This window comes from Coturnix japonica, chromosome 1, assembly GCF_054131305.1.
Source record: "Coturnix japonica strain WE chromosome 1, WE-NBRP24, whole genome shotgun sequence".
In the NCBI taxonomy this organism is placed as follows: domain Eukaryota; kingdom Metazoa; phylum Chordata; class Aves; order Galliformes; family Phasianidae; genus Coturnix; species Coturnix japonica.
The window spans coordinates 157,498,366-157,523,545 of record NC_140663.1 but is presented as its reverse complement, the minus strand read 5'-3'; the positions used below and the strand labels follow the sequence as shown (position 1 = coordinate 157,523,545).

Below are 25,180 nucleotides of genomic sequence, written 5' to 3'. Positions count from 1 at the left end.
TTCTAAATTGCATGGATGGTTTTAAAAGTATTGAAGGCAATTTTTAGCCTGGCACAACTGAAACTTCAGGCTCTCTGGCTGCTACTCACTGCTTTTCACATGTGGAAACAATTGAAGCATCTCAGACAGCAGCAATGTTTGTTGTTTTTTTTTTTTGTTTTTTTTTTGTTTTGTTTTTGTTTTTTGTTTTTAAGAATGCCTGTAAATTGTAGTGACTAAGGGATGCTAATGACTGTTTTCATATAATTTTTTTATTCCTTTACTTCCTCTTTTTTAGGCTTTGGGAATCTGTAGTAGATCCAGTCAAAAAAAGAAGTTACCTTTAAAAATTCAGAGGATTTTTTTATTTCCTACTCTAGGAAATGTACAAAAAAAATCTGCTTTAGACAGACTTGAAATAACTTTTCATTATTGGAGACAATGTGTTTGGAATTCTAGTAGCCACTCAGAAAAGAATGTTGATGTCATAAATTTAGTCTGCTTGAAAAAATATGACTTTTCCATTCCAGAGATCTAAAAATAAATTAAGATTTCAGTATCCCAGGTTATATTTCATATGAAAAAGAAAATAAGAAATTAGTTAAAGTATGTCATTAGGGAGACGAAAGAGAATGCTTGGCTTGGAAGGAAAAAATAGGAAGTAGGACAAACCTAAGACAATAAAGGTAGAAGGAAAGAAAGGAAGGAGAGGGAGGGGAGGGAGGGGAGAGAAGGGAGGAAGGGAGGGATGGAGGAAGGAAGGAAGGAAGGAAGGAAGGAAGGAAGGAAGGAAGGAAGGAAGGAAGGAAGGAAGGAAGGAAGGAAGGAAGGAAGGAAGGAAGGAAGGAAGGAAGGAAGGAAGGAAGGAAGGAAGGAAGGAAGGAAGGAAGGAAGGAAGGAAGGAAGGAAGGAAGGAAGGAAGGAAGGAAGGAAGGAAGGAAGGAAGGAAGGAAGGAAGGAAGGAAGGAAGGAAGGAAGGAAGGAAGGAAGGAAGGAAGGAAGGAAGGAAGGAAGGGAGGAAGGGAGGGAGGGAGGGAGGGAGGGAGGGAGGGAGGGAGGGAGGGAGGGAGGGAGGGAGGGAGGGAGGGAGGAATATAAGGATAGCTTCAGGAGGACCTTTGGAAATACAATTTCTTGAAAATTGAATTTGATGAACAGAGCTTAGAAAAAAAAAATGAAAGAAAAAGTTTGGCTGGAATAGCAGTTGATGTTCTGAGCAAGATCTTGGAAGGAGCTAAGAGTGAGGAGTGTCTTTTGCTAACAGGATTAATATGACAGGAGGCACACAGAAGTGGTAGAACTGATTTGGTTAGGTTTGCAAATATTTCATAGGACACATCTGCAGCTCTGCATGTTGTGATGCATTGATTGCTGTCACATAAAGGAGAGACACAAAGTAATAATAACAACAGAGAAATTCTGTGTTGCAGGTGTATGATTTAGTAATTTGCATTGCAGAATCAAGATGTCAAATAGAAGCATGTTCCATAGACTTAAGCACCAGATGGGAAAGATCATCTAGATTGGTGTTTTAACCAGCAAATCACATAGAGCTTTTGTCCATTGCAGCCTTTTGAATGTAACCGTAACTACTGGTGTCTGATTAATAACAAAGAGGATACTGAAGTGTTTTGTCACAAAGATACAGTTTGAGTGATAAGAAATTATTTTGGTGACCATAAATATTTATCATCCGTAACCAATAGTAAGAATTCTTGTTTTTAAATTAATGAGAGGATGTCTTCAGAAAAGATAAAATTGCTTGTCAGATGTAGAGGAGTCCTTGTTTCTGAAGCTGCCCATTACAAAACAGTATGACAATGATTTTAGGACAATTATCAGTCACCTAAAAAATAAAAACAGTCCTGTGACTGACAAGGTTTCAAATCTTTAAGTGTTCATGACATGGTTACATATCTAATGAATTACTGTATCATGCTGTTACGTCTCTCACAAAAGTAACTTAGCAGTAAAATCTTTTGTAATGTGTTGTACTCAGCAGCTTAATAATGATCAAAGAAACCAGCGTTTTCTTTTATAAACTTAATACAGATTTGGGAGAATGATGACAGAGCAATGATTTCATTTGGCATGACATCAATGAACACACAAAGAGTTTCAGTAAATGTTACCAATCCGAATGGGATAGGAATTATTACAAACATGACTGTAAGAAATATGATATTCAACTGGAGAAAAATATGGCATAGAATGAGAATAAGAAAATTCATTATATAAAAGAGAAGTTAAAATATTTTTTGAATGAAACTGTACACACAATTATAAAAAATGCATGACTTTCTTTAGTTCCAGCTGATATTCGGAGTTTTGCACAGCAGTGATTTTACAAGCAAAGGGATTCTCCCTGTCTGCCTTGCATGCAGTCAAACAGCAGGGAAGGAAAGGCAGCAAAATTGCCATCAGCTGGGAGCAGAACCCGCAGTTTTATAAATTATCACAACTATAAAAAGGAAGTGATGAACAGAGCAGCATCCCAAGGAACCCCTGTAACAATATCGACCTTGTCAGAGGAATTGGAAGTTAAAGCTGTTCACTTCAGAGCATAATAGAGTTTGCTGTAGTTTTTAGTGTAATTTAATGAGAGAATTTCATTATAGCAGTGGTAAACTCCATTGTTCCAGGCAAAGTTGGAAAGATACAAGACACAGGGGAAAGATAAAAACTGTAGAAAGTTGCTTTCTCCTTCCTTCATAGGTAAGAAGGACAGGGGGAATTTCACTGCTTTTCACTGTAAGGAAGTTTTCCATAGCTTTCGAAAGAATGGCAACTGCTGGGGGGGGAAAGGAAGTTTTTGTGCTCAGATATGCAGGAACCTCAGAGACACTGGCTTCGACTTCAGAAGACACCTGAAAGAATCAGGGACACCCTCACCCAAACCTGCCCTGACTGGGGCATAGCTACTTTTACTCTATTTTTGCTTTACCTTCCCTGTTTCTGTTTGTGAGATGTAGTCACTGTTTTTCTTGTTTTTTTTTTTTGTTTTTTTTTTTTTTGTTGTTGTTGTTTTTTTTCTTGTTTGCAATGTCTTTTACTAAGTGTCTACTTAAACTGGGAGAGTGTTTAAAGATTTTTGTGTCATGAAAGGCATAGTGGACTGCCAAGGATAAGAACTGGAGAACTATGAAGGTAAAAGAGAGAAGAAGTAGGTATCGCTATTAGTACTTCAATTAGGTAAATATGAAAACAAAAAGGCAGTGCTCCAAGAAACAAATAAGGTCAACGATGAACTGATGCCTGTAAAGGGAAAGGCATTTTCTCCATCATTTTGCATTACTGCTTCCAGTCGTAGTGGAATGAAAAAGAGCTTAGGGTTGGGCTGATTGGGAAGGGGCTGAAGCTCCGCTCCAAGCTATTGCTCTTTGACTATGGAGCAATTTAATTGCATGTTGGATCCAGTGAGATACCTCCTGTGTGGGGAAGGAGCTTAAGGTTGCCTCTCCACTGTTAAATTAATAAAGTAGTGACCTGCAGAGAAAATCCATTTCTGTGCCCATCTTTCATTCCCTCGAGTATCTTGATTAAATAACCCACTGCATCAAAGCCTGCAGACTAGTTGAGTCGTTGCTTGTCTTTAAACTACAGCACTTCTTTCCTCAGAGCACACCGTAATAAAATGGAAATCAATACTCTTAACCTAACTTACCGAAAGTCCTGAAGATATTGATGCCATTTAACAGCTGTAGATGCAAATAAAAAAGCAGTATCTCACACAACTAGTACAAAACAATAACATTTGCAAGCTGCTTATGCTACCCACTGAAGAACTGTCAATCACATTCACTGGGAAGAAGTGCTTGGGGCTGCTGAGCGTGCAGGCTGCGTGAGCAGGAGAGCATGTTAGAATGCCTGTGTTCACTTCAATGCAGAAATGAAAGAAACTTTCAGGAAAGGCAAATATGGATGATTATGGCTGTGGTGCATATATCTCTAATATAGATTTTGGTTCTTCCCTGGACTCTCCCCACACACAGGGGAAAACAGTTTGAGAAAAACCTGGCACTTATACACTGAAGGAGCAAAATGCACAAGGATAGTGGAAATAAACGATACACAAAAATGAATATTTAAAGAAGGAATAAAAACAGAGGAACTCAGTATATATTCTTGAACATGTGACTTGTTACAGACATAATTCAGTGAAATAGTTTGGTGGTTTGTTGTAGCTACAGTAATGGGAAGACAGTTGGACTAGGTGATTTTGTAGGTCCTTTCCAACCTTGTGATTCTATGATTCTATGAACAAAACAAAGCCACTTCACATAGCGAGGACAAGTATTGTCATACTATCTGCAGTGCAGTCTGTTCTTAGGAGTTTCTTTCTTCTCATCCTGCACTCTTAACTAAAAGTGCTCCCACTTTCATTGTTCTTGTGCTCTGTGATTACCATGAAACAAAGATGTGTTTGCAGGTGAGAGAGCCCTTCTCGTTAATACCTTCCTTCATGATTTTGCTTGTATTTCTTGAAAACTCTTTTAGGAGAAACAATGTGTTAAAAATAGATTGTGTCTTGGCTTACCATTTTGTGAGTGTGTGCCAAAAAGCAAACAAAACCTTCACTTTTATGATGTTTCTATACATATCAATTCTCATATTTTCATCTAGAGTTTGTAAATTGGCTCCTGTGCTCCAGAGCCACCCTTAAATCAGCTGCTTCTCTTCTGGGGTCTGCAGCACACACTGGAGCTAAGCTGGTGGGAAGACCCTGCACTCTGCACGATTTGTGTATTTGTTGCATACAACCCACCCTGTCACTCTGCAGCTCTGCTCTTGCTGGGTTGTGCTGACTGCTATTGTTGCCTTTGACTGCTAAGAAAGAATATTTTTTAATCTGAAGAAACTGATTGCTTGGATTATTTAATGACACACTTGATTTATGTTTCTTTCAATGTGCATTCTTAAATAGAGAAAAATAATTTGGTAGACTGCTGTGAGAGCAAAACAGACATCTCTAACTCTTAGTTACTCATGATGCAGGGACTGAGGACTGATCCTCCAAGCTGCAGAGGAATATCCCACTCTCCCTGTGAATGAGCAGTCTGCCATTAAGCATAAAAACTGGAACCCAATAACTTCTTTCCTTTGAGAAAAACATAGTTAGGGTATTACTCACTGTAACTAAGAAAAATACCATTCATTAGACTGGGTGATTTTTTTTTGTATCGATTTCCTGCTCAAAATTGTATATAAGCATAGATTACTAATCTTTATGTATTATTTTTAAATGACTAATATTAAGTGCTATGAAGCAATGTTTTGCTTGCTAGAATAAATTAAGATGTATGAGATATAATTATTTTAATCCTTGAATTGTCAGCAAGTTTTAGTTTCCTTGTTCGGAGTTACGGTTATCAATAGACTGAGGTACATTTTATCTTTCTGCAATATATGATCATATCCTAACAGCTACTCCCTGAAGTGTCTGCAGTACAAATCTCATTTTATGTGTATTAAAAACAGTAGGGAACTTCAAGTCAGCACACTAAGTAGCTTTCCTGCAACACCTTATTAAGAAAGTGGAAACTAGTATACTTGCCACTTCGCTGTTTCAGAAGCATTAAATCTGGCAGCCAGTGAATTCTAAGCTTATTTTGTTTGTACACAAAAGACATTTGAAGGTGAAATGAGAGAGAAAAAAAAGAGATTTATTAAAGTACATGCTAAATTAACCAGAATATGTGTTTTAGGGAGCAGTGCAGAACTCGAATACATTACTCAAGATCTGATGAGAGAAAATGAATAGATTAATTAGACCAAATTTTTAAAACAAATGTATCAGAAATGTTATGATTTACAGTTCAAGAAAAGCTGTGGTGTATACTTAGGTTTTCAGATTTAATTTACGTAAAACTGTAGTCCTCTGGTAAACAAATCAACGCATTAAATTGTTATTCACAGATATGCTCTATACCATTTAGTTCCATGACATGATCTGATAACACAAGACATTAGGAATGCCTTTGGGCCAGTCTCTTATCTCTGTGTGCTTATGGTTATCTTCTCTGTAAGTTTTGACAAGGTTTTTCTGTCCTTTTCAAGTGTTTTGAAATCTAGAGAGGACTAACAATTCTAGCTGTGCAGCTGTGGGATTGTGCTGTGCTGTCAGTGCAGTAGATGAATATTATGGGTATTTTTAAAGAAACATTGTTCAGTTTCTTTAAGCATCCAGGAGTTTTCAGTTTTACAAGTGGTACTTTTGAAAGAAAGGATAATATTACTGATCATAGGGTGACAGAGCGAGGGTTGTCCTTGTTAAGTGTAAGGCAGCAAAAACATTCAACGTTTCCTGATTGTCAAGTTCTTGGTTCTGCACTTGTTCTGAGTATGGAAGGACTTGGTATCATTTAAGTGTTTTAAAGCATGAGTATATAAATAGGTATGTGAATATTTGCCAGGACATCTTCAACTGAAAAATAAGAGTTACTTTTGACAGTTATGATTGAAGCATCCATCTGAAAAATTCATGCTGGTTTATTATTTTGTTCTGCTTCCCTTTCTTTTCCCCTACTAACATCATAAATCCCCTTGGGCTGGGAGGCAAAGCCCACAGAGCTATGTATGCAGAATTTATAGCTCAAAAATCAGAATTTGCCGACACTGGACAACATGAAAGTACGTGTGTAAATTATAATCGGGCTGTACTTAAAAAAAAAAATAGTTAATAATTCATTTCAATGTGTCTGTGAGAGGACAGAAGTATCATTTGTGGGATCACTCAAAGGGCAGTAGGGAAAGATCTGGGTTTTGTTCAGAATTGCTGCCAAATATAATTCACACTCTTATTTCATCGCCTAATTCCTTCAAAAATTAAAGGAATAACCTTGTTAATTATTTGGAAAAAAAAATAAAAAAATAAAAAGGAAATTACTTTTCTCAAAATATCATTGGCAGATCTGTGTGGGAGCATGTATCATGCAGCGCCTGATGTTGCTGAAATTGGTCGTCATCATTTTGAAACCAAAATTCACAAGCAGCTATAATTCTATTACAATAAAACTTAGGAAATCTGTTACAAAGTACTGAAATTGAAAATACTTTGATTCAAACTGAATTTTATATTCCTGCAAAAAAGTGTCTACATGAGTCATTGGTTTCTACATAGTATGTGAAGAGAGAGTGTATAGATGTGTACAGACATACACACATATGTCTGCATGAACACATTGGTTTTGTATATATTCAGTCCATGATTTTAATTTGTTAGTATATGAGGTTAATAAAAACAAAGAAACATACCAGTTCCCCAGAAAGCAGCCTAGAACCTGCTCTGAATCAGTCAACAAGGAAGAAATTTATTGCAGTGTTGTAAACACATCATCCAGTGTGTTAGGCTACAAACCATGGAAAGTCCTTTAGCTTCTATACCGGACTTTGCATTCAGTTTCTTCTTTTGTTAGCAGTATTTTATTAAATTACCTATCAGTTTAGATCATCAAAAGCAATGGATGCTATGACCTCTCAGGAAATCTCTAATATCTGTTCTGGCTTCTACAATGTGGACTGCAGAAATGCACAGACTGGCTTGTAGGAATCATAAAATATGTTAATTGAAAGGATTCTTCTGTATATTGAAGTATTTAATGTGCTTCTTACCTTTTTGTGTTTGAAAGAAGTAACAGAATTTACCAAGTTAGTCATGTTTGTGGTGTTTTTTCATTTTTCTTGTACAGTAGCAAATGAAAAATTCCTAAAGCTCACAAGAAAAATATGGAGGGTCAATAGTGCAGAGTACAGTACATATGTAAATATGTAACACACAAAGCACTTCAAAATCTACCAGTTTAGCTTTTGATGGGTTCTTTATTCTTGATTTTAAAGGGTCAAATAAAATAGCACTTGTTTGAAAAATAGGAGTTCTTAAACTTTTGCTTTTAGAAGGAGAGATCTTTTGCAGAAGTTTTTAAGGATATATCCTAAATATATTTGTGTTTAAATGAACTGTTTCAGTAGCGGAAGCATCACAGTTGGACTTGCTCTACTCCTTCTTGAGTTACTCTGGATTTATTTTGAAAGTGGTCTGAAGTCTCAAGGAATAAATTGAAATGGATAAGTTTTCCCTACCAAATTGTGAAGTCTGAAAGACCACAAAATAGTTGCAACAAAATTAAGCATAAAGTACTTGGAGAATGAATGCAACTTGGAAGGATTTTCACAGCATTCTGAATGTGCCTTGCAAGATTTGTTTCTGACATTGTTTTGTTTTAACCTGCTAGCGTTACTATTGAAATAGTAATTATTTTGTTGTTATTGTATTTTTATACTTATGTTGTTTCTCAGTTTGCTTTTTTTCCCCCCATTTAAGATTCCAGAGGCTTATTTTATTAGAGATCCTCATACTTTCCTCCTTACAAAGGACTTTATTAAGGTATATGTGCTTTTTAGTGCAAAAAAGCTCTCAAGACCTGAATTGCATGTCCTCACAGGTTAACATTTTCACATATAACGCCAGTTACTGGAAATGAGCCTGGTTAGTTGAGTAACCGAAGCATGCTTGAAAGGAGAAGCAGAGCTTGTCTACAAAATACTAACACTTGGCTGAGTCTGCAGCCTGGGAGGAGAGCACCGGGTGAATTTTCTGGACTTTTTTCATGGCTGACTTGGGATATGCCTGCACTGTCACTGAGTGTGTTGACCTCCCTCCTTGATGCATATTGCTCCTGACAGTCCCTCTGCCTTTCCCGCAGGCCATGGAGGCGCAGATCCAGAACTTCGGGCAGACGCCATCACAGTTGCTCATTGAGCCCCATCCACCGCGGAGCTCTGCCATGCACCTGGTGAGACATAGCTGCTGGTCGGGAATTCATTCCCTTTGAACCAGAGGCTTCTTTATAGGTCATCAAATATCCATTTAAGCAAGACTTTAATGCCTTCCACTGCCCATACACAGCGCAGCAGAGCAAGGTGGAATTTGACTAGCCTTAATTTACTATAGACATTTTCTATTGTAATATTGTGTAAAAAGGCTCTTTCTTCATAAACATGCACTTCATAAATACATATTTAGATTCTTATTCCTGGAAGTAATGGGAATGACTCCAGGCTCTTCTTGCAGTGAGTCTGTTGTTATTTATTTATTCATTTATTTTTAAAAGAGACATTGTTAGGGGGTGATATATGGACAATGCCTGCTTGCCAAAAATGAAACAATATAGTTCAAATTGTGCTGGAATTCTCCTTTCTGTTCCCCTGGGAGAATACAATTTATATTTCTTTCTAATTTCAATTTGAACTTCAAAATTCATTCCCAATACTTTCTTCTTTGTGCTTCTTGCAAAGAATTATACAAAAGAGCAAGACTGAAAGAGACAGATCTCTGTGTCTCTCAGTGTCTTTGATTAAATGCTTAGAGCTATATTTTTTCTTCTAAGCTTTGTAAATCAAGAGTAATGCATATAGTAATATCATTAATTTCATTTTTCACAAGGAAATCACTTTCTCTGGTTACACACTATGAAAGTGGGAACTGATCTGGAAATGCCAGCTATGTTGTTACAAGTACTGTGTAGATGTTAAACATTATATATTTTAGATTCTTAAGGTATCAATAATAAATGCCACAAATTTAATGTTTAAAGTTAAAATCAAAAGGAAAGGATTATTTGAACTTCTAAAAATAATCATATCTGTTATAACTCTGGTTGAAAAAAAGTAAAATTAAAAACAGTACATTATATAATCTCACATGACAACACTGCTGCTGTGAAAAATCACCTGTGTCACCTGTAGAATCACTGAACTGATTTATAATTACTTACAGAGTAATAATTAAAAGCTTTACATGAAATTAAATGTTTCCTGGTGTTTGGAAGTGATGTATTTCGTATCATTCATTAAGATCAATCAAACATTCATTAAGAAAAATCAAATATCTGAAAGAATTGAAATCTGAAATTCTGAGTCCCTCTTAAAATTTCTTGTTTTCATCCATTATAACTTGTAGCAATTGCAAACTGATTTCTTGTATTTGACTCATATCTCTGTTGTATGGATACTAACATTTTGCATTTCATTGTGTATTAATTAATGCTAGCAATCATTATGTACCCTGTAATGATAACCTGGTGGACCCTTGCCATTCCTATTCTCTTCTTGTCCTCATGTAATTACCCAATATTAGCTTCTGATCTTGCTCTCCTCTGTCACTAGTGTAGATGCACAGGTAGCATTGTTTTCCCTGTATGTGCACGTGCTTGCCTGCTCTTTTTAACCTCGTTTTCCCTCAGACCTCCACACTAATTGTGTTATCCCTTCTGTTTTCTTCTGCCCTCTTCTCCTTTCTACTCAACAGTGTTTCCTTCCACAGAGCCCCCTCATGTTTAAAGATCAGATGCAGCAGGATGTCATAATGGTGCTGAAGTTCCCATCAAACTCTCCGGTCACACATGTGGCAGCCAACACACTGCCCCACCTGACAATTCCTGCCGTGGTGACCGTCACCTGCAGCAGGCTCTTTGCTGTTAATCGGTGGCACAACACAGTAGGTAGGTTCTCACAGGTGGATTTCTTTCAAAACTGAATATCTTAACAGTGCAGCTTTTAATTTTGAGTGGAGGTTAGCTAGATTTCAGTTAATCTTACTTGTTTATGTGTGTATAAACACATAGCAAACTTACAGTTATTCTGGGTTCTGCCAAATATTCAAAGCTTTGGTTTCCTCTAGTGTAATTCCTAGAAACACTCTCCATTAAAAGCAGCACATTCCCATGGCATCCAATTGATTTGTTGTTACATCAAGATCAGACTTTGATATAATAATTTTCAGGAGCATGCTGCTGTTCTTGACATAATCTATATCAATATGTCCCAGGCTTCAGAAATATTTACTGGCACGCTAGAGAGTGTGCATCTCTGTCTGCTGCTTGTGAGAGCTTTCAGGGCTTCCTCTGGGTCACAGCTTGGTAATGTGGAACCAAAATCAAACTTAAGTGTCAGGATTGTTCTGAACAGAAGTTTTCTCATTCTGTCTCAAAAGCCCATTCACTGGGGTCATGCCATGTTTCCTTTCCTGTCCTTGCTCACCTCTCCATTGCTGCTAGGACTGCCCTGTTTCCTCCCCATCCCTAGAGGCATTCAAGGCCAGCTTGGATGGGACCCTGGGTTGTCTGATCTACTGAGTGGCAGCCCTGCCCACTGCAGGAAGGCTGGAACTAGGTGGGATTTAAGGTATCTTCCAACCTAAGCCATCCTGTGATTCTGTGATGCTTTGATTCCTCACCTGGCCTTGCAAGTAATGAGACTGTCCTGTGCATTGCTAAATATGTGGTGGGATCCCAAGCTGCAGCCCCACTCAAGAATGAAGGTATCGTTCTGATATCTGATTGCCTTTCACAAATCTGTGAATTTTTGATACTCCAACAGGTGCAATGGCATCAGGTGTAAAAATGTTTTGCCCTTTTCTTTAAAGTTCTTCTTTTTGTAATTGTTGTTAAGAAAAGAACTGTCAAAAATGAGTCAGAGATACAAAAGCTGCCCACTAGTATTTTAATACATTTTTTATTAACACTATTTGTTTGATCTGTAATTGATTCCCTGGTATTTTTTCAGGCATGCTGCCCAAATACTCAGCATATTATCAACATTGAAGTCACTTCCATGTGAGGAGGCTCATTTAGTACTTTTCTACTTATTTCTTATCCACATGGTCACATGATGGAAAGCCAAAATTCCTACACATACTTTGCTTTGAAGGAGTCAAAATCACTGAAACAACAGTCTCCTGAAGTTCAAGGGTTTCCTTATCAAGTATTATTTACAAGTCTTCTAGTTCAGTAGAAGTCTTGGTGGCCTTTATAGTGACTGTAAATTGGGGTTTAGTCTTCCATGCACAATCTTTTCACATTGTACATAAGCAGAATTCACATTGTGAACCAACAATGAAAAAAAAAATCTCTGGTAAAAATTTGAAAGTGAGAAATAATTTGTGAATATATCAAAATAGCAGGAAGCAGGAATGCAAAGCTGTTTGGAAAATGAAAATTCATTCTGGTAATTTTCTTAACTTTTACACCTCACCCAGCAATGCCTTACCTTTTCAAGTGACTATTCCAGGAAGGAGTATCAGTTTTCTAGTATAACAATATTTTAATAAATCACAGGTCTAGCATAAAGGATAATCTACAGATTATCTACAGATCTATATATACACCACTTGTATTGTAAGAATTCTGCAAGGCTTTAAGAGTTCATACACAGTAAAATTCATTTACATGCCCATTTCACAATGGGATTAAATGAGTCTTTGTAAATACAAGCAATAATCTGTCTCAGACTGTGGGTTGGTTTGTGGTTTTTTGCCTACTCAAGTCACCTATTGCAACAGTAGAAAAAAGCAATTACGACTGAATACAGAGGTTGTTAGTGTAAGGTTCCCAATGTATAACATAAGGCAAAAGAGTTAGAAATATGAACAAATCCATACTAGGCCAAGAAAGACATCAATCTCAGTCATCAGTTTGCTCTCAGAGTTTGTTCTCCAGAACTTCATATCTCTTCTTATGGAAGATATTCTTGTGCAATGTGGCAGTTCTGGACAAAAAAAATTCTTTTCATCGTGGACTGCTCTGACTTGCATATTGGGGAGGGTCTTCAAAAGAGTCAAAGCAATGCTATAAATACTTGAAAGCAGATACAACTAAATATGCAGTCTTTGCTGCAAATTAGAACATCTTAAGGACTACTGAGCATAGGAATCATTATGATAGATTTACTCTAGCCTTCAGTTTCCCTGCAAAATATTCTAGAGAAATCCATGCAAAGATCCCAGTTTCTCCACATAGATTTCACGGTGTACGAAACTCATATCAGAATTTAATCCATCTATTTTTTCTTTTTCTCACCTAATAGAAGATCTGACCAAGTGTTCCAATGTAACAAAATACTCTCTTATATTATTTAAAATTAATTTTATGAACATCTGAATCTGCAGAAACCATCAGGAATGTAACGTTCATACATAATGTTCATACATTTCTGTTCCATAATCAAAGAATAATAAGTCTGTATTTCTATAGCAGAGAGGAAGAAATCTTGAAAGATTCATAGAACAAGAAATAGTAAGAAGTTTAGTATGTATTTGGATATAGTAATCTTACAGTGCGGCTTTAAACCTAGAAAATCATAGGAAAAAAATCAGATAACAAGGTTGTTATGTTCTTTATCTTCCTTTCACAATTCAGGCCTTCGAGGAGCACCAGGATATTCTTTGGATCAAGCCCATCATCTTCCAATTGAAATGGATCCATTGATTGGTATGTCAAGAAAAAGAAATAGAAACATATTTGAAAATGGCATTTTCAAAAATGATTGATTAAGCTGCATTTGTATATTATGCTTTTTTTAACATAGAACATAGGAAAATATTTATTTTTGTCAGTACTGGGAAATGAAAAACATTACCTACTGATGCCGAATGAAGCACAAGTGCTATTTGTTATTAATATCACCAGCAACTGGCATTTAAGAAACAACTAATTAAGTCAGCTACATTGTCTGATCATATTTATAATTCTGCTCTCTTATCGGGTCACATTAATATAATAAAATGTGAGGGTCTGGCATAGCTCACAGTTTTTAATTTTTTGCAAACTCTTTGTATAGCAATTAATGTAAACTCATTTCATTCATTTATTAGTCGGATTTTCTTTTCAGGGATTACTAGATTAATAGCAAAAGACTGCATTTTAAATTGTTGTACTATTGCATTTTTTAAATCTAAAAATATTTTTTAAAGCTGAATATTTAGAAATAAGTACAAGCTAAAATTTATAGAGTGCAATTAAGAAAGGTTGGGGCTCTGTGCTTACAATTGACATCTTTAATTGAAACTGTTTGCTTTATCTTTTTAAATTTTTCAAGTTCATTTTTTAGTCAGAAACTGTGGATACGGATAGTTCTTAGAGAAAATTTTGAAGAACCACTGAGGAAAAAACAAGCATTTTTTATTATCTGTAGATGAAAAGTTCCTTTTAATAGTTGTCAGTATTTGTGACTGAAATATTTATATACAAATACCCCAGGAGAGTTAACTTTATCATTCTGTATGCTTCATCTTCTCATATAAAGCATTTTTCTCTGATTTTCCTCTAAAAAGCTGGGGAATTACAATTGTACCCACCTGTTGTGAAAATCTGAGTAATTTCCTATATTTCAGTGGATGGCCATGGAGAGTCTGGTGATTTACATTTGTGCTCTTTCAAAATACATAAACCTGGCATTAGCTCGTATAAGCAATTTTATGTTAGTGGACTTTTCTTTCTTTTCTTTTCTTTTCTTTTTTTTTTTTTCTTTTTAAGTCTCTTATTTCATGAAGAAATTTTAAGTAGAATAATCAAAAATGGGGACAAAAGAAAATTCAGAATATTATGTGCAGGAAGCAGGAATGTCATGTTCTTATGAACAGTTTCTCTCTGGGTGAATTTTATCTTATTAAGCTTCAGTCATCAGAAGTTAGTTGTAAAGATTCCCTATATAGCTACTGTCAGAAGAGAAACTGTCCTCTGGAAGTATAGCTCTGAGATGGCTATTTCAGGGTGAGATGACTTGCCATGTAAAGTGATGTCTCTACAGCAAGCATAGAGAACTACAGTAACTTGTATACCAAATATAGAGAATATATAAGAATAACTTGTGTACCAAAGTTTTAGAATGTTAATATTAGGTGAGAATACACCTTTACTGAATTGCTAAATCTTGCCTGAAATGCAGTAGGAAGTCAAGAGCACGTTAATTAATGACTCACATTCCTTCTTAACTACTCAGTTTGACATAGGGGATGGTTGGCTTTGGTAGTAATCATTCCTTTTCCCTCTTTTTGAGGGAATTTTCAAGTGGTACCCAAGTGGTATTGCCTTTGGTGTAAATACTATTGCTTATGGCCTGGTTTCCTTCTTGATAAGAAGGTGAGAAGACAGTGATAATGATGCACATTAGATTTGTATTTTGGTCACAGCCCTGTGCAGAGCTTTAGGCTTGGGACAACGTGGCTGAAAGGCTGTGAAGAGGAAAAGTATTTGGGAGTGTTAGTTGACAGTTGCCCAGGTGGCCAAGAAGGCCAATGTCATCCTGCCTTAGATCAGAAATAATGCAGAAAGCAGGAACGGAAATCGTCTTTCTGTACTCAGCTCTGGTAAAGCTGCACCTCAAGTACTGCATTCAGTTTTGGGCCCCTCACTAAAAGAAAGACATTGAAGCCATGGAGTATGTCCAAAAGAAGGGTGGCAAAGCTATGAAGGGTCTATGGCATGAGTCTTATAGGAAGAGGCTGAGGGAGCTGGGATTGTTCAGTGTGGAGAAGACTCAGGGGAGACATTATTGTTCCCCACAACTGCCTGAAAGTAGTTTGTGATGAGGTGGGGGTTGGCCTCTTCTCCCAGTAAACAGCAGTAGGGCAAGAGTTAATGCAAGAGGTAATTGCTTCAGATTGCGCCAGGGAGGTTCAGCTTGGGCAGAGTAGCAGAGGTACCAACCAGCAAGAACTGAGTCTGTGGTATTGTTAGCATTGACTTACATCATGTTCCTAAAATTCAATTTGTTTTCCAAGAGTTCCTCAGCAGAGAATATTGAGTAAAATATTGCCGCATATTATGCAGTGCATTAGGCAATTTGTAAGAAATTGTCATCTTCTGTAAAATCTTTTGTCTTATTCAAAGAGTAACCAGGAATCTCGCAATAGTTTTTTATTTCTGACACCCATATAGACAGCTCTAAATGCTCATATTCAGAGTGCTTACCAAACAAATTCACAGTTCATTGAAAGTTAAATGTATTCATATTCCCTTGTAAGTGGATGACAGGAAGGTGTTGGAATGGCTTACTTACAAAATTGTTTTGCATTTTGTTACAGCCAATAACTCTGGTGTGAACAAGAGGCAGATCACAGACCTGGTGGATCAGAGCATCCAGATCAATGCACACTGTTTTGTGGTCACCGCAGATAATCGCTACATTCTTATCTGTGGTTTCTGGGACAAGAGTTTTCGAGTTTATTCTACAGAAACAGGTGACCTAAGTACAACCAAGTGCATCTTCCTAGATCACAATTTGGGCAGTTGTCTTATTACTACTATATTTAATACTTATTCTTACTCCTCAATAAATTATAAAGCACAGTTTGTTAAATCCTTTGTTATTACCTGAGCATAGTAGATAAATAGGATGATTGCTTCTTTTTTTTTTCTTTCTTTCTTTCATTCTTGCTTGCTTGCTTTCTTGCTTTCTTTTCTTTCTTTTTTTTTTTTTTTTTTGTAGATAGAAGTTGTAATAGGAAACTGAAAGGCATGCAGTCTTCTTGGAGGCAACTATTCAGACTGTAGTTATATTCGAGTGAGCTGATTATATCAAAAGGATTAACCAAAATTTTAGTTATGATATTTTAATGGCTATATTATTTTTGTCTCTATTTACTTGGTGTACTAAGAAAGGAAGCTGCATTGCTTCTGTTGGGAGCCATTATTTTATGTTCTTTGTCATATGACTTGGTCTAACATTCACTAAACTGCTAAAAACTGTTTTCAGTATTAGAAGGAAAGAGGTAATGATTCATATACTATCTTATGCCATTCGTGAAGCTCTCAAATAGTATGCTAACATCATTGCTTAAATACTGATGGAGCATTAACTCCACATAATACTGAGTAAGTGCAGCACAAACTTGATTTTCAGATATAAGACTTAGACTGTGGGTTGGTATAGATCACAGACCTCCAAAGGAGTATAAAAGGGGGGAAAAAACTCAAAAAACTTTATCTTCAGAATTTTGTAGTTTTATTGTAGTATGTAGGGAATTCTAGTTAAGAGTATGATGTAGAACATACATTTCGACTGAATTTTGCTAATGGTTTAGTTATGTCACAATGCTGCAAATACTTGGAAAATCTGATTTTTTTTTCACTTTTCACTCACCAGGAAAACTAACTCAGATTGTGTTCGGCCACTGGGATGTTGTCACTTGCCTTGCTAGATCAGAGTCCTATATTGGTGGCGATTGCTATATCGTGTCTGGGTCTCGTGATGCTACATTGCTGCTTTGGTACTGGAGTGGCCGACATCACATTATAGGTGACAATCCAAACAGCAGTAAGTATATCCTGTACTTAATGCCTCCCTGAGAGGTCTTCTGCTATGCCTATTCATTTTTAGAATCTCTTTTGTCAGCCTCTAAAGATATTCCCATACTTACCAACTACTTTACTTGCAGGTTGTTATAAAAAGAGCACCACGTGCTAAGCAATTCACTGAGTACGAGCCAAAAAAATGATTAGTTTGTGCATGATGGCAGATAATAATATGAGGGTAATTTTTAAAATAACTGCTCTTATCACTTATAGCATCATGTCATTATGAAGTAGAACAAGATGTTTTTTTAAGTGACAGAATGTATATCAATGTTTTGATTTTTCATTCACATAAATTTTTTTTTTTTTTTTTGCAATTTAATGTATTCTTTTTGTACCACAGCATGCTGTATCAGCTGCTTGCCTATTCAAACAAGGTATGCCTCACATGCCTTGGAATTCAATGAGTCTCTTTTAGAAAGGTCTTTCTGTAGCAAGCAAACCTTTGAAGAGGCAATGTGACTAAATAAAAATAGAAAAAGATGTCAGGAAGAGTTTGTTTCATTTGTAGAGGACTAATAGTACTTTGCAGTGCAAAGGGGGCACAATAATAATATTAATTTGTACAGAAGAATATTTCAACTGCATCTATTAATAAAAGGATACTTACAGAAGTGCACTAATTTGCAAGGTTCCCAATCCAGAAATGTGACCACAGCAATAGACAAGGACAGCTTTTATCCTGTCTTGTACAATACATCCACATTTTTCATTTAAAGCAGAGTTTATAAATTCTGATGATTATTTTCAGCAAAACAATATTGTCTCTTTAGATAAGCATAGAAGACTCCATCACCATCAGTTCTGATCTCTGATTCAAGTACTGACTGGAGGCTGTTGTAGACCTGTCAGTTACAAACAGATAAGGGAAAGTATTTATTGATTGTCTCATAGAAGTTGTTTTATTTTCAAAGTACATATTTTGCTAATTTGGCATATACATTTTATTTATGTTTCAGTTTTCTTCCATTTGTCTATAACCAGAGCAAAGAGGAGACAAAAGCCTCACTTTCTCACCTGATTTCATTTTTCTTTTATAACAGAGAGAGAATGGGAGCAAAAAAAAAAAAAAAATAAATAAAATAAAATAGAGAATTCCCTAACATATGCATTTTCCATGGCTTATTTAGCACTTAATTCTCATACAGAGACAAATTCAATATGAAGAAAGATTTCATTTCAGTGCACTCTGTTTATCTTGATGACATTTTATTTATTTGAATGCCTGTGTGATTTATGTCAGATATTAGTAATTTCTGTGCTAAGTCAGGGAAAAAAAAAAAAAAGAAAGAAAGAAAAAAAGAAAAAAAGTGAAAAAAAAGAAAAAGAAAAAAAAAAAGAACTTGCTCCTTTCACTGAAGAAAATATAAAATACTTCTCCTTTTCTTCCTTTTATCACATGGGCCTGGACAGCCCCGCCATTAGCATATTTCAAATGGCTGATACAAACATCTTCACTTCTTTAACAGTTTAATTTATTTTAGTTCAAATTCCATTTTACCATTGTGAATATATCTGAATGGGTACTGGTACTTTTTGGAATCTCAAGTTTAGTATTGTATCTGTGTAACTTTGGAATTGTTTGCCTTGGAAATCCTGTAATTTTATGAAAAGAAAGCATATTTAGTCAGCTGAAAGTAGTTGATGAAAGTGATTGTGTGATTCACTGTCTCTGTATGAATAAGGTACTATTTTGCAAAAGGAAATGCATTACAGTCAGATTAATGGAAGACGGTATGGCAAGTAGTCACACCCAGGCAACTATAACCTTACAGTCAGAGGTAGCAGCATTCAAAAAGGTCAAACAGCCAACTACACTATGCTAGCTTCAAAGATATTGATCTGATCTCATGTTGGAGACACATTTAAGGTTCATTTTGAAAAGTAATGATTTCATCATTATTACTATTGTCTCTACTCACTGGATTAAAATTAAGTTGTATTTGTTAATTGTGTACTAGTACAGTAGTACAATCAGAACTTCATATGTTGTAAAGATATCATTATTAATAGAAAATCTGACATTTTTTCAGCATACATCACTAAGAACAGATCACAGTAGTGATTATATGCATGAAGGACCTTCCACCTTTTAAAACTTGTAGAGTTTCACCACCTCCCTAAGCAGACTTTACAATGCCTGACCACTCTCTGGGATACATATTTCATAATAGCCAACCTGAATCTCCCCTGGTGCAACCTGACACCATTCCCTCTAGTCTTATCACTAGTAGTTACACATGAGAAAAGGCCAACCTCCATCTCACTATGACCTCTCATCAGGCAGTTGTAGGGAGTGATCAGGTCTTCCCTGAGTCTCCTCCACACTAAACAATCTAAGCTCCCACTCCTCATAACACTTGTGCTCCAGACCCCTCACCAGCTTCACAGCCCTTCTCTGGACATGCTCCAGGACCTCAATATCTTTCTTATAGTGAGAGGCCCAAAACTGAACACAGTACTCAAGATGCAGCCTCACAAGAGCTGAGTACAGAGGCACGATCATTTCCATGCTCCTGCTGGCAACACTATTTCTGATAAAAGTGAGGATGCCGTTGGCCTTCTTGGCCACCTGGGCACACTGCTAGTTCATGTTTAGCCAAGCATCAGCCAACACCCTCAGGTCCTTTTCCCCTACAAAGTCTTCCCTCCGCTCTGCCCCAAGCCAGTAGTGTTGCCTGGAGTTCTTGTGGCCAAAGTGCAGGTTCTGACACTTCATTGAACTTCACATTGACACTTGGTTGAACTTCATCACATTGTCCTCAGCACAGCAATCCAGCCTATCAAGATCCCTCTGTAAGGTCTTCCTACCCCCAGGCAGATCAACACTTCCTGCCAACTTGATATCATCTGCATGGCCTTTCAAGCCCCTTCCAACCCAACCATTCTGTGATGGGATGTTTTAGTGGAGGGTTGTTAGAGATAGGGTAGTATGGTTAGGTTGTGGTTAGACTTGATGATCCTTAAGATATTTTACAACCTGAGCAATTCTATGATTCTATGATTGTGATTTGCAGAAGAGTTCTCATCAATCCTTTTGATGATAGGTTTAAAGTTTTAGATAGTTGAAGCCAAGGATGTAAAGAATTCTTTTATAAAGAAACATTTCCTAATCTTCTCTTCCTCATTATTTACTGGTAGAAGATTAGGACTTATCTTGTAGGAAAAATCAATGTGAGATGTTCAGTGTAGGTCAAGTCCAATTAGTTAACATCTTTAGAATGAACTTCCAGAAAGATGTAGATGATATTTGCAGGGGAAAAAAAAAAAAAAAAAAGGAAAAGGAAAAAAAAGGAAAGATTAGTTTCTTAAAAGCTGTCATCTGGAGACACAGATAAGGTATTTTATATCACAGAATGTAAGAAGGTGAAGGATTCAAAGAAAAATGTCAGGTATAGTAATTATCTGGGTTATGCTCTTGACTTTATAATAATCTTTTAAGCTGAAAGGCTGTTAATTATCAATTTCAGCTTCAATGCATGAAGTTACTAAAAGGAACTTTAGTTGTTTCAGAATACTAAAGGAGTGAGTAAAGGAAGCCCCTAGGCCTAAGCAGTTTATATAGTTTAACATTTGTATGGAAAAATGTATATGTAATTTCACTAGAAAAGATAGCAATCACATCTATTGTGAAACATTTTGGAACAAAAGATTTAAGAATGAAATCCAATGAATAACAATTCTCTTAAAATCGTATACTCTGAAATCCATGAGCTTGATGAAGTCTTCACTACACAACACACATGACAGGAACCCAAACTGTTGGACCTCTGGGAATCTGAATCTGTGCTGATATGTGCTCAGCAGGTGACCTGAACTTTATCTGTAGGAAATACAGGATCAGCTCTGGTTTAAAGGGGAGAATGGAAAAAAACTGTGGCTTGGATGAGACTCTTGCAAGTGGCAGCTCTAGGTCTGTTGTTGGAAATTTGCCTGTGAGAACACGGTGAACTCCTTTTTAATTTTAATATATCTTCTTAGAATCAATGCCCTTATTAAGTTATCACTTTTATTCTCCTACACTACATATCAAAAAGAAGTTTTTGTTCAGATTGCACTTGTCATGGTTATTTTACAGGCTGTGAGAAGGGTGAAATTTTGCCAGATTTTAAATACAATGCTTTCCGTGGAGTGGCTTTCAAAAATAGCCTGCATAATAACCTTATGGTCAGAATGTTTGTTCAGGAAGTAGGAGACTAAGTTCTTAGCCTCCAGAGGCTGATGGAATTCAAACCCACATTCCCATATTCACAAGCATATGCTTCATCAAATTCATGCATTCTGGACTATCAGGCTAAAAATTAATGTGGGAGGGGACCCCTGTGAACATCCAGCAAAATTCTTTTCCCTACTTCACTTATGGATTTTATATGACATAATGTTTGTATAAAAATAGAGATATATCAAGAAAACAGGAACAAAAACTGCACACCTTTGGCAGTAATATTCAGGTCAAATCTCCCTAACTATCCTTCCTCTGGTCCAACAGAAATTGGTTTTGTGGCTGCATAATGGCTAAGCAGTGATCGAAAATTATCTCTTTCAGCCTGGAATAGAGCCTGGAGATGCTCCTGGGGTGTGGGAGATGTGGCATGGATTCCCATAGACTGAGGGGGAACTGAATGCTGCTTCTTATGTTTTTATGTATATTTAAGCCTTCTTTTATTTCATTAACTTTGGTTAAACAAGTAGTACCACTGGGACAAATATTGAATTGTATGAAGCACTGACAGCCTGACAGTGTTTGATACCTACTTTCTATGCCAAAACTGGCCATCTGAAATAGGTATATGAATCTGGACCCTGTTAAGTTGATGACCACATAACATGAGTCTATGGCAGAATTCAAGGAATCTGTTTTCTCATAGGAAGACACGGCACATAGAAAGGACATCATTTGCTTATTTTAATTCTTTTAAGTCATGTGTCAAATTTGCAGTTCTATTGGTTTGAATGGGAAAATTATAGTTAAAGAGTTTGACAATTTGCATTTTGATTTTTTTTTTTTTCTCTCAATATAGACAGGTATTTGCGTTAGCTGAACACTAATATGTCTACATATGACTGTTTTACTCATCATAAAAATCATGATATGCCCTGGAGTTCAAAATGTATTATTATTGTTGCTTTATTTTTATATTTTATGATTGCTTTATTGGATGTCTCTTTGAAACAAGAGACTTTGAAAATAAGAATTATCTCGGAGTCTTTGAACATATACCAAAGTAGAAGATAGAATTGCAGAAAAGTGAAGGAGAGACTGATGCTTTCATCTAAATCAGACAAATTCAGAAACTAATTTGGGAGTGATAAAAATTAATTTGCACACTTTAATTGGAATCAGACTTCTGCATGAAAGAAGGGAAGGATAGGCAGCTTGTGCTAAAATCTGATCGAATTTTTTTCAGGTAAGTACGTTGGACTTGGCCGCTTATCCTCTTGAGCCTCCCTGTGCAACTTATTACATTCACCTTCTGACTGGCGTTCTTTAAAAGGATCAATGCTATTCCTGTTTTGTCCCTTGAGCCTGAAATTTTATTGATCTTGGGTCTTGACATTTCTCATTACTTACAGTAACATCCAAAAGGATGGTCACAGGAGGTGTGAGAGTGAACCCTGCTTTTTCTGTGTGGAGCTGCACTGACCATAGTAAAACACATTGTCTCTCAGCTCAAATCTTGGTTTATGTACCATTACAGTTATCACATGTGGTAATTATCCATCCTCTCTCAGGGAATGCATTTGTGTATGTCTGAAAGGGAGGGCATGTGCTTCCATAAAGTATCCTTCTCAAGTTAACCTGTGCTTTTTTAAAGTGTCTCAAAGCATATTTTAATTTTCTTTGCAATATGTCATTTTTGAAACAATTTAAAATTGTGAATGTCTCTGGTTTTGTGAACTTGTATCTTGAGAGCATTGATGTTCAGTACTCTGAATATTCACTCTATTCTTTTACATCACCATAGACGTATATGCTATAACATGGACTAGCTTAACCTTGCAAAGGCAAGTTTAAAAATAGCCACCAGTATCTTTTGTGCAAATTGTGCTGGAGAGCTGCCTGAAGGTTCTGCTCAAGCATATTAGTACACATGTAAACTGCTTTGCAAGTTTAAACCATGTACAGTACTTGTAAGTGCAATTTAGATGTTCATTTCTAAAATACATTATCCTGTCACTATTCTGCCAGAGTAGAAGGTCTTTGAAAAGTGATGCTCTGCCCATGTTTAGCGGCATTCTCCAAGAGAGTGGTATTGCACATGGCAGTTCAGTGACTTACCAAACTTGAAGTAATTTATTGAAAGAAATAGCAATTGAAGTTGTAAAGGTTCTCATCCAGTATATTTTTCCTCATGGAGTCTGGGTACTTACAAGATGGGTGCAAGTCCACTCACCTTGGTTAACTGTAGGCATATAAAGTGCTACTGCCATTCCTTAGCTAATAAACCAGTTCTACCAGAGTTAAGAGTATTTTGAATATATGAATATCTTTCCATCAGCAATCTTATAAAAAAAAATAAAAAATCACTTCCTCCCATTGTGGATTATTTCTTTTTTGGCTATTTCCTATTTTTAAGTCATGTTTGTTGGATGTAGCCTTATCTTTTCATCCTGAGCCTGTTTGTTTGTTTGTTTGTTTCCGACAGTAAAAACTCAAAAGGTTTCTTCATTGTTACTTCCATTAAAGGTAGTAATGACTTTTAAGATTTTGTTTTCTGAAGAGTATCTCCTCAAAAATATTAACAGAAAAATCTTTGCGTCATGAAGATTTTATTTTCAACAAACCAGTCAGCTATAGCCCTGTACTTCCTTCCATGAAAGTCAAACATGAAATGGAAGCTGGAAACCTTGTGGTCTCATGTTTCTTTAAACAGAAGACCTTCAGATGTGTCCCCAGAAAAATTTACATAATTCCTGGAAAAAGTCGATATGAAAAAAAATAGTCACACTGTCCATTCTCCTTCAATTTCTTTTTATCCTCGCAATGAGAGCTCCTTACAGTGATATTAAACAGTGTATTTTTCAGAGAAAATGGAAGATGTGTTTTAATTCAGACCGCACAGGAGAACATGCTCATTTAGAAACACATCACAGATGTATTTTTTTTCTTCTGCTCACTAGTAGTTTGGTTCAAAGGTGCTCCTTTGGGAAAATCACGGGGAGTTTACAGTGATGGTATCTCAGTTCATAGATAAGATATTTTCACCTGCAATTCCCTCAGAGCTGCAGCCTTTGACCCCTGGTTGCATCTATCAGAAGTGATGTGACAGTGACAGAATATTTTGTTAGATTTCGAATGATTCCTGGAGTTCACAACTTCCGTCCTTAGCAATATAATGCAATATGATTGAGATTCTCTTCTCTGTGCTACAGCTTCTTCTGTAGAAAGTGTCACAGAATCTTATTTACCGTTAGTGTCTGACTCTTAATCCTAATAAAGATTTTCCATTATTAATTTTTATTTACTGAAAAATGGTCTCAAAGGTCAGAGCAGTTGTTCCTTATAAGCATTTCCCTTTGTAAGACAACAGTCATTTTTCAGATTCTGACATTTTACTGTTTTCATTAGCAGTGAAGGTAGATTGACTTATCCTGGACTATTTGATCCAAAACTAAACCTTCAAATCGATGTTTGGTAGTTCTTCGCTGATTCAGAAAATGATAGTAAAATATGTAGAATTAATAATTAAAACTTTTATAACAGACATGGTTAATATTATTCAAGAAATTCTGCACTTTCTCTGTAAAATTCAGAGAACTACTATTATATACTGTTCTGGCTAACTGAATTTTAAGAAAGAACTGGGAGTGTGAATGGAGGAGAAGTGGGTTACTGCAATGACTAAAAAGAGGCAAGCCTGTCACTTTTAAAAAATACTGTAAGAGTTTGGTTTCTTTAATAAAGTCAAAAGAAAAGGCTGAGAGGGCTGATTTCTTCTTTAAAAACATGAGCAGGGAAAAGACAAGTGGAAGGGTAGATTTGAAGCTGAAAGCTAGTGGTGACACAAGAACAAAGTGATATAAGGTAGACAGGAATAGATTCTGATTGAAAATAAAAATATTTCTGTCCT

At 36.2% G+C, this 25,180-nt stretch overlaps 1 protein-coding gene across 19 annotated transcripts in view; it reads left to right on the top strand.

Annotated features, from left to right (window-relative positions):
* The window catches only part of NBEA (neurobeachin), a 460,574-nt gene that overhangs the window by 424,630 nt on the left and 10,764 nt on the right, over positions 1–25,180 (top strand). For 9 of the 19 annotated variants that reach the window (XM_085555249.1, XM_085555204.1, XM_085555247.1 and 6 more), the window contains 6 exons: positions 8,300–8,362; positions 8,682–8,771; positions 10,286–10,478; positions 13,173–13,244; positions 15,839–15,994; positions 16,900–17,070. In XM_085555249.1, the coding sequence (XP_085411375.1) occupies positions 8,300–8,362; positions 8,682–8,771; positions 10,286–10,478; positions 13,173–13,244; positions 15,839–15,994; positions 16,900–17,070 (745 nt within the window). Of the gene's footprint in view, positions 1–8,299; positions 8,363–8,681; positions 8,772–10,114; positions 10,220–10,285; positions 10,479–13,172; positions 13,245–15,838; positions 15,995–16,899; positions 17,071–25,180 lie in introns of those variants that run through there. The other 10 variants (XM_085555257.1, XM_015851978.3, XM_015851975.3 and 7 more) reach the window with 5 other exon arrangements.